The sequence below is a fragment of the Sapajus apella genome, unplaced genomic scaffold (genome assembly GCF_009761245.1).
Source record: "Sapajus apella isolate SASKATOON/1434 unplaced genomic scaffold, GSC_monkey_1.0 scaffold60, whole genome shotgun sequence".
Classification (NCBI taxonomy): Eukaryota; Metazoa; Chordata; class Mammalia; order Primates; family Cebidae; genus Sapajus; species Sapajus apella.
The window spans coordinates 373,060-383,277 of record NW_022437000.1 but is presented as its reverse complement, the minus strand read 5'-3'; the positions used below and the strand labels follow the sequence as shown (position 1 = coordinate 383,277).

Genomic DNA, 10,218 nt, shown 5'->3' with positions numbered 1-10,218 from the left:
TTTTAACATTAAGCCAGATGCCTAGAGTGTGTAGTCTTCAGAATAAACTCTCCACCACAAAGCTCTCTGAAACGGAATGTTCATTTTTCTCTTGATTCTATTAGTGCATCTGATTATGAAGGAAATTTGATTCAGTATTTAAAAACAAAACAGAACCCAGCCAAACCAGCTATTTGGCCTTATATAACCCAGAAAAAATCCAATTTCTTGTCACTGAATCTCTCCCCTGTAGCCAGCTATTTTAGCATCATCACATAGCCAGCGCTCGGCCTCCCTTGTTTTCTGTAAGATGGACTTTTCAGCATATCACCTCTTTTATTTATGTGATGAAAGGAATCTCTAAAGTTCCTTCCAGGCCTGGGGGTCCAATCCCCAAGGAATGTGTCCAGTTTTCTTTTTCTTAAGACGGAGTTTCACCCTTGCTGCCCAGTGTGGAGTGCAGAGGCAGGGTCCGGGCAACCTCCGCCTCTTGGGTTCAAGAGATTCTCCTGCCTCAGCCTCCTGAGTAGCTGGTGTTAGAAGCATGCGTAACTATGCTTAGTTACTTTTTTGTATTTTACGGGGTTTCACCATGTTGCCCAGGCTGGTCTTGAACTCCAGACCTTAACTGTCCCAAAGTGCTGGGATTACAAGCTACTGTGCCCGACCCAGTTTTCTGTATGTTTACATGTTGCATGCAATAGTGAGACAGAGAAATTTTCACCAACAGAGGAGTCTCACACAGTGTCGGGATTCCTCCTTGGTCAATGGTAGGCACAGGTGAGTTGAGAGGCTGTCTTATACCTATCCTGGTGACAGCCAGCTTTGTCCTGTGACTTAGGTATGGCAGCTAGACTCTGGAAGTCTGGCCCCCTTCTACCCCTTCCAGAATGGGTTGGTTCTTGAACAAGAGCCTTAAGCCTGAGGACAGTGTTCCAATTCTCTGCGTATGGGCAAAGGGGGAATGGGGCCAGGATGGAGTGTGACTCTCTGCAAGTTTGAAAGGCTGTGTACAAACAGAAGGCCTGGCCTCACTCCTCAGACCTCAGGCAGGCCTCTGACGGGGTGGAGACTGCAGCATGGCAGAGCTCCTGCCCACTGAAAGCGGAGGGGAAGGGAGATGAAAGCGGTGGAAAAGTGGCTGGTTTCAAAGCATATGGCCTGCAGTTTTTCAAAGGTTTTTAATTCCTAATTCGCACCTCTCTTGTTATCACCACACACTGTAATCGGCAATGGCACTTCTTTTTGCTTTGACACTTGACATTATTTTAGGCCCCTGCTCCTCCTTTGACTTCCCCAAGGGCGTTCTAATTTCAAAAGAAAAGTTCATCTGGAATAAGTCCTGTGACTTTGAGACTGGCCCCTCTGGCACCCAGTCGGGTTCAACAGGTGTTTGTTGAATGACTAAATGAATGAATAAAGCAATTCTCTTCAAAAAGTTTGGGGACGTTTTTACTCTCAGCAATGTTTCCCCCCTTCCTTCTTAAACTTGGGATTACCACTTAGAGTAGCCTCCAGGGATTCCCAAGGGAAATCAGCAAAGTTGACTCAAGAGTTTTGCAAAAACTCATAACCAAAAAGCTACCAGAAAGGGAATGTTCATTTTTCTCTTGATTCGAATACTGCGATTGAACAACATGGGCGATTCTGGAGGACCGAAAAGCAGGGGACCGGGATCACCCCTGCGTCCCTCCAGCTCACGGCCCAGCAGGGTGAAGCCGGGGCTTTGGTCAAGGAGACCTCGGCCAGGGAGCTGCTGCACCGGGTGCCTTTGGGGCCTCTCCGGGCTCATCGTTGCGCGTGGCCCCGGCACGGATTCGGGGCTGCAGGGACCCCGGGGCCGGCAGGACCCCAGGGCAGGCGCGAGGGCCCCGCGCAGGTGTCCGGCCTGCGCGCGGGGTGCGCGGGGGTGCCGGGGCCTGGGAGACCCGAGAGAGACGTTATTGTTACAGTGTAACGAGTCTGATTAACATGCTCCTGACACTTTCTCTTAGTTTCTCGGGCTCCTAGCAACAGCGCACAAAGGCGCGGGATGGTCCCGGGCTCCGCGGGGACACGGGGCTGCCTTTGATCTGCCACCATTACAGCCGGGCTGCGCGACAGGCGCGCGGGCTCCGGGCGGCCCGCGGCGGGCGGGCAAGTGGGGCCCACAGTCCTGGCCTCTTGGGCCACCGCACCGCCCCCCCGGCCCAGCCCTGGCTCCAGCCCTGGCTCCAGCTCTGGCTCCGCACGCACCCGGGGTGCTGGGGAGGCGGCCTCGGGGCTCCGCAGGGCTCGGCGTCTGCGGCCACCGCGTGTCCCCAGCGCTCCTCCTGCCCGCGGGGCTGCCCACCCCGGTTCGCTGTGCCCTTCCTGTTGGAAAAAGCAAAAGTAAAACCCAGCCGGTCACTTATAGTGGAAAAATAAAAATAAAAATCATTTAAAAGTAAGGGCGTGAGGGACAAAGAAGTCCCAAAAGGTTTTGTCAAAAGACAACTCGCCCAGCAGGCTGCGGCGCGCTCGGCGGAAACGGGGTTCGAGCTGCCACCCGGGCGCTCACAACGGCTTCGGCCCCTTCCCGCAGGTCACTCTTTCCATCGCTGGCAATTCTCATGGATTCGGAAAGCGATAAACTGCCAAATAACAACTGGAATTTAAACGAGCGAACACTGCCACCCCCAAAACCAGCTGGCGCGGAGCTGTCAGGTCCCACGCGTGGACTCGCGGGCGCCGAGCGGGGTCTGGGAAAGTCACTGATGTTCTGTGGGGGCCGCGCTCGGCTGTCCTGTTCCGTCCGTGGGAAATACAGCGCGGAGAGAAAGGTGAAGACTTTCACGCCTAAATGCTGGGTCTGGCCATGGCTCCCCCACTTCCCCCGAAGATGCGCGGGGAATCCTGGCGGGGGCTCCGCGGGTCAGACTCGACCTCCGGCCGCGTCCATGAGCTCGGGGCCTGCGGGCCATCTCAGAACCTGTTTTGTGCCATTTATTGCTTTTCTAGTACTACAGGAAAGAAAGAAAACACGGAAGATTCAATGTTCCAAGGTAAACCGAAATCATAAAAGCAGATTTAATCCTTCAGATTAAAATAAACAAAACAAAACCGTATATTATTTTTTCTCCTCGTGGCATCATAAGAAAATGACAATGTCCCCAACGAACCAAGTCAGTTTCCCGAACTCCCGCAAAACGACTGGGTGCAAAAGTGTGAATAATAGCATGTCTATTTTAGAGACGGGGGGAGGGGAAAACAACATGGTTTGTTCTATCTGCCCAGCAAAATATGCCAGGGAAGGAGTTACTTTCAAATTCAAATTGGAGGCCGTGAAGTCTTCATCCCAGGAGAGGAGGGGAGGGCGGCCGGTGGACTAACACTAGGACATCAGACAGGAAGGCTCCCGGATGCCGAGAAACTTCCCAACTTGTGCTCACGGACAGTGCCCGACTCTGACTGGAGTTCCCTTCACCATTTCAATAAAACATGACTGTATTGATATAATCCTCTATACATTAAAATGAGGTTGTCACAGATTGTCATTAAGACCTCAGTAAAACAATGAAGACATTATTGGGCACCCCCCCTCAGGCAAGGTATTAGGGGAATAAAGCAATCTACACCACACGGGTCCTATTGAGATTAATGAAAAAATTATGCAAAAAAAAATCTCAATTTCATTTTCCCGTGACGGGGCTTTGCATACATCCAGTCAGTCTTGCCTTGCACCTGATGATTTATTAAACTAATCCACAGTGATCACCACTGATGTTCTCAACTCAATCTTGTCCTGGCTCATTTTCTAAGTAATTGTTTCTCATTAGTTCTGATAATGTTTTAATAGTGTTACCCATAATTTAGACCCCAAGAATTAATAACAGGGGGGTGATATGGCTAAGCAGCTTGTGATGAGCTACACAAAATATAAACAGGTATTGTTTCTAATTAATCAGATTAGCTGCAAGGTCCTCTTCCTGTCGCCCACGCCTGGCTCAGGAGTCTGGCAGCCCTCATTTCCCCATGTCGGGGTGTCTGGCGTGCCCAGTGGAGATGACTCACATGCCCCCGGCTGCTCTCCCACCCTTCCCAGGGTACCTTGCCCCACCCATGGCACTACAGAGATTCGGGTGGGGAAAGAGGGGGAATACCCTTTGCCTTCTAGCATCTTCTTCCTGGAGTTTTGTCCTTCAAGGACTAAGGCACTCTGGGTCTCTGACCAGGACTGGACTCTTCGGGCCCTCCTCATTTGGGTCTCTGTTCAGGGAATGGGACTTCAGTCCAGATTTGTGGCTCTCATAGGACCTCGTCTCATGATCCTACCATAATTGGGACCACTGGCTTAGGGGGAAGATGACAACTGGATATTTGGGGAGACTAAAAAAGGTGGTTTTGTTTGGGATGAGGGCAGGGGCGTGGCAAGCAGTCCCATGTGGTTGGGACCTAGAAACCCGTGGCCTAGGGGTGACCAGCAGTGGGAGGCCTGGCTGGTCTGGCCTCGGCACCAGCTAGGGACCTGGTGGAGGGGTCTGCTTTTCCCCAGGTCTGTAGGGCTCCCTGGGTGGGGAGGGGAGGCTGTCAGTGAGGCCTTGAGGAGGCCCCTCTGTGTGGGGCAGGCTGGCTGCTTCTGGGGCCAGGGTGGAGCCTGGAATTCAGGCCTGTCATCCCCTCTAGCCAAGGGCTTCTCTGGATCATCCTGGAGGATGGGAAGGGTAGTTAGACTGGGGTGAGGGCTGACCATAGGAAAGGCTGAGGCAGGGTTTATTTTCTTCTTTTGCTTAGGGCCAGCCCTGCCTCCGCTGCTTCTAATACCTTGAGCGGGTGTGTATGGCAGGGTCAGGGTGAGAGGAGGCCTTCCATTGCCTTCCTACCGCCAAGCCATCCTCCCATCCCTCTGTGCTCTGAGCACAGGGGCAGACTGCGCGTTCGCAGCATGGTCCTGGGTTACCTGGTGAGCACCTGATTCCAGGATTCCCATCCTGGGTGGGACCCAGCTGCAACAATGGGTGCTGGGGGTGTTCCTGGGAACTGCTGCTGCTGCCCCATCTGGGGTCTGGAAGCAGTGTGGCTGGGGGCCGTTCGGCTCTGAAGTTGGCAGGATGCCATCTTCCTCTTTCCGGCCTCTGAGTGAGGATGGGGCTAGCTTCCACCTTCCCTTCCGACCACTCTGGGGCAGCACAGGGCAAGCAGGGTGGAGGGTGTCACTCAATGAGGGACCCCAAGGAGCGTGTACCATCTCCATTTAGGAGCTATCTATCTCCTGGATCCCGTGTTTGGGAGTATGAGTTGGTGTCTCCAGAATGGGCATCCTCAGAGCCATCTTGCCTGGTGTGTTGCTGGCTGCCTGCATGACTGTCCCTGTCTGCCATGCACTGGGGTGGGCGGGGGGTCACCTGGTGGCGGTGGGATTCTGCGGCCGTGCTTTCATTTGATGGTGCCTCTCCTGGTGTCTAACCTCAGCTCCACTCACCTCTCGGGCTTCCTGTAGGAACTGCAGGAAGTGGGGAAGAGAGCCCTGGCTGGGGCACACGCTAGGGGCCGCGGAGGAAATAATCCAAAAGGGCGTAGGAGGAGGTGAAAAATGAAAGTAAAAAAACAACTGTTTTCTATTTACAAATTTAAATAAACAGAACAGCCTTCCCCGCGGTGTTTGTCTAAGAGTAGCAGCGTTGCTGCTGTGTAGGTCATGAAAAGGTTGGTGTAGAGTTTTAAACTTCCCATTCTGTTAATTTCTTAAGGAACAGTCGTCCAGAGTCTCGGCACAAAAGCTCATGATTTAATGAGGAACAGAAACAAAATCTCTGATTGTTGGTGTTTCAAACTTCATTGGCGTCCTCTGGCAAGCACAAGTTGATCCCTCTGCAGCTTCAATACCCTTTAGCCTTCAATATAAGAGTACATGCTGAATAGGGAACAATGGCTGGTTGTTATGTTTATTTACCCTTACTACAAGCTGGGTTAACCTCTTCAAAACAGCTTTACTAAGCCCGTTAACCACACCACCCATCTGACCTGCAGCCGCATCTCTAATGTGATGCAAATCTCGCAGGGGCCACATGCACCAGCTCGGGTGCATTGTGTCTTCTGAGACGCTACAAGTTTATGACTGAGGGAGTCCTGTCCCGGCCATACATTTCCAGGGGGAAGTGGCCTCAATGGCAAACAGTTAAACGGGAAAATAAAGGGGGAGAATGGACCATCTTGTGTTTCTACACATTTAGTTTTTAATTGCCGGCAATGGTTGGCCCACAGCCTTCACCCAGGATGACAGCCTTCCTGCTCATCATCTAGGGGTTCAAGGAGTTGGATGTTTCATTTTGGGGGTGGTTAACAGTAACCAGTTTTGAAAGTTTATTTTTAGAAGGTATCTTTATAAGCCAATGTAATACTTAGTAACCTTTTTGATGCCATCTCTGTTGTTTTATCAGATTACCAGCGAAACAGACATGACCCCTTAATGTTGTTACTATTTTTTAAAGGCCTGGCCTTTCTTAAAATTGTCTGTGGTGTCAGCTGTGCAAATGAACGAGCCGGAAACATCTGCTAACATGAGAAGGGTAGGGGGGAATCTGTCTATTTGGGAAAGATCTGTTTCATTCAAGACCTACCTTCCCCTCACAGCGCATCTTGCCCCACGACCTCATCCCCCTGTGAAATCATAAGCCCATATTTGTAATACACTAAAAATGACAAAATCATCAGCTTGGATCCAAAAGGAAAAACGGGGAGTGGCCAGTAAGACAACAACAACAAAATCGTGATTAACATGAACTGCAAATGAAGTCAGGTCCCAATCTGGCATACTAACAAGTTGCCTTGAGTATTGTGGTTTGTCTTTGAGAAACCCACTGTATATGTTCAGCCCACCTGATGAGAGCTTCATTGAACAGATCATTTTTCCTTGATGGAGGTGGCAAGCGTAACAATGTTCTGGGCTTGCTTCAGTAACGGCATGTCGATCATACTCCCTTGGAAAGTAAAGGCTCCCTGGAAAACAGAGAATACAAACTTCCTGAAAGAATGCTCGAAATTATAGGCTTCCTTTCTGTGCACGCTCGTACAACAAGAACATTTTAGATTCTACCTGAATTATACTGACTTTCCTACCCAACTTTTGAGAAAGCCAAAGTAAATTACAGAGGAGAGGTTTCTTTTTTCCTCCTAAAGAGGAGAAAAAATTAAAAATCTTCAGCATTTTATGGAAGATTTAAGGAGAGGAGAGGAAAATTTAAAGAGAGGAAAAACACATCAGACGCAAGACAGGAAACTGTTCAGTTAACTCTTGAAATCAAGCAGAAAACATCTGTGGAAGGAAAATGTAAATACTTCCCTATAGATTTTTGAAATATTATGTAGAACTTTAAAAGCAGGAATAAATTCTGGCAACTAATTATTGTTTTAAAAAATTGTACCATCAGGTTAATGGCAAAATCCTACCACTTTGCTGTAACATAATTGAGAGGTAACATGATAAGGTGATGAGAAAACGCAAGGTAGGATTGTACTGAGTGTAAAGAGATGAGTCTGTTGGCACACACTTACAGAAGACGGCTAGAATTACCAGGGACGGCCGGGTGCGCTGGCTCACGCCTATAATCCTAGCACTTTCAGAGGGCCAAGGCAGGTGGATCACCTGAGGTCAGGAGTTTGAGACTAGCCTGGCCAACATGGCAAAACCTTGTCTCTACTAAAAAAAAAAAAAAAAAAAAAAAAAATTAGCTGGGCATGTGGTGTGTGCCTATAGTCCCAGCTACTCGGGAGACTGAGGCAGAAGAATTGCTTGAACCTGGGAGGCGGAGTTTGCAGTGAGCCAAGGTCACACCACTATACTCCAGCATAGGCAATAGAGCAAGACTTTGCCTCAAAAAAAAAAAAATTACCAGAGACATGAGTCTGTAACAAATAAATCATTGATCTGTTGAATGTTAAGATGGGATGCCATCTCTGAAATCTGAAATAACCACATTTTACAGATTCACTTTTTAAAAACTTTTACCATACTTACATCGAATGTGTCAAATAACCTAAGCCCTGTTCTAGATGAGGAAACTGAGGCCCAGAGTGGTAAAAGAAGGAAAAAAAGATGTGATCTTCCAAGGTCATGTGACTAGGGAAAGCTAGAGGTGGGGCTGATGCTTGGGTCTCAGAGCTTCAAGCCTTCATCAAAGATTAAGAAGACAAGGTAGCTTCTTTAAATGCATCAGCAAAAGATAGATTAAATGGACAGAAAGCAGTATGCTCAGAACCCAAAGTTAATGTCTGGTTATTTGTGTTCTTTTCACCCCTTCCCTTTGCTACTTACAATCATAGCCCTTCATTCTAATCCACCCCGCTTCGACCTGTTGGCGTGAGTGGCGTGCAGGGGGTCCTTTGAGATCTGGAGGTGATTAGGGCAATCCTAATGCACATTGATGATGGTCCATTTGCATCTATGGCAGCCCGTTTTTGGATTTCACAAGTACCACTTCCCAGCAGTCAATGCTGCTGTCACTCAGGGCTGCTGGGATCGGAGTGCTGGGCCCCCGCGATGAGGGCTGAGAGGTAGTCACTTATTATACACAGGATGTAGGTAAAGAAAAATGGGGGAATCCTTAGCAGTCACTTGGGAATTTACCTTTCGATTGAGAGACATTCTAAGCCTACTAGGATTAGAATTTTTACCAGCAGTGCCCAACCTTCTCAGCCTTAGAATGACGACTCTTACTCATATGAACACCTGTGTGGCCTAAACTCCTGCATTCCAAGTCACTTCCCAGCCCTCTCGTTTTTACTGTTTGTACCCCCAGATTGTCCTTTCCATAATTTCATTCAGCCTCAAGCTAATTTTGGTCACCTCTATGACCAGGAGGAATTTTACTAATTTGGTTGGAAGTTCCAAGGAGGTCCTGTAGGTTGGCGTTACATGGAAATCAGGGCCTGGATCACCTGCTGTTTTACAACGCGATCATCTACTTTGGAAATATTGGAGTAAATGATGAAGACCAAAGGCTTCTTGGTTATCCGCCCACCAGGTGGATTATGGCCCTGTAAAACAGCACATCTGTCCTGCTGGGCCTTAAACAATAGGCTGGGGAGATGAAATCAGCATAGATGCACGCAAAATCAAAACGATGCGCAGAGAATCCCAATGGTGGCCTTGAGTCTGTACCATGTTCTCGAATCTGCTTTGGGTTCCACGTGCACATCAAAGATTAAAACACTTCATATAGTTTTTCAAGACCAGGAGATCATTTCTTCTATGGTGGCAGATTTTGCTTGATTTTCTTTAATGAAGCTTAAGGTGCAAGACAAAACGTAGCATTTTTGTTCTGTTTCCTGCTTCTCTGCAAATGGAGGATGTTAGTGTTATGAACGAGACTGCCTAGCGTGAACACCCTCAGGCTCTCACATACCCACCTATGATATGGGTGGTATTTTTTAACCTATGTATCTATAGGTGAGATGAAAATAGTCTATTGGTCAGGATTTGGAAAAATGCAGTTCATCAAAAAGCTACTTGGATTTTTGGGGAGGGTTTGAAATCTTCCTTAATGATTATATTTATTTATGTATTTTTTGAGACTGACTCTCATTCTGTTGCCCAGGCTACAGTGCAGTGGCGCGATCTTGGCTCACTGCAACCTCCACCTCCCAGGTTCAAGCAAATCTCCTGCCTCAGCCTCCCAAGTAGCTGGGATTATAGGCGCCTGCCACCACACCCGGCCACTTTTTGTATTTCTAGTAGAAACAGGGTTTCCCCATGTTGGCCAGGCTGGTTTCGAATTCCTGACCTCAAGTGATCCACCTCCCTTGACCTACCCAAGTACAGGGATTACAGCGTGAGCCACTGCAGTTGGCCTTAATAATTATAAGTTTAAGTTTCATAGCCCAATGCTCCCCTCAAAAACTGTCAGTGTTTCAAAAAGTACAAAGAACTTCTATCAGCTTGAAGTTTCAGACTATAATTTCACTTAAAATGCCTTTAAATAGTAAATTATTCTTTTTTTTTTTTTTTTTTTTTTGAGACAGAGTCTCACTCTGTCGCCCAGGCTGGAGTGCAGTGGCGCGACCTTGGCTCACTGCAACCTCTGCCTCCTGGGTTGAAGCGATTCTCCTGCCTTAGCCTCCGGAGTAGCTGGGACTATAGGCGCATGCCACCATGCCCGGTTAATTTGTTGTGTTTTTAGTAGAGACGGGTTTTTTTTGTCTTAGCCAGGATGATCTTGATCTCCTGACCTCATGATCCACCTGCCCTGGCCTCCTGAAGTGCTGGGATTACAGCAGCGAGCC

The 10,218-nt window shown here is 48.6% G+C and overlaps 1 protein-coding gene across 5 annotated transcripts in view; it reads right to left on the bottom strand.

Annotated features, from left to right (window-relative positions):
* Nucleotides 1-1,144: 1,144 nt before the first annotated feature.
* The window catches only part of CLYBL (citrate lyase beta like), a 292,997-nt gene continuing 283,923 nt past the window's right edge, over nt 1,145-10,218 (bottom strand). Inside the window, exons 8-9 of one of the 5 annotated variants that reach the window (XM_032246153.1) lie at nt 6,817-6,936; nt 1,145-2,960 (exon numbers count right to left, since the gene is read on the bottom strand). In XM_032246153.1, the coding sequence (XP_032102044.1) occupies nt 6,841-6,936 (96 nt within the window). In that variant the 3' untranslated portion in view covers nt 1,145-2,960; nt 6,817-6,840. Of the gene's footprint in view, nt 2,961-3,009; nt 4,646-5,703; nt 6,937-10,218 lie in introns of those variants that run through there. The other 4 variants (XM_032246152.1, XM_032246150.1, XM_032246151.1 and 1 more) reach the window with 4 other exon arrangements.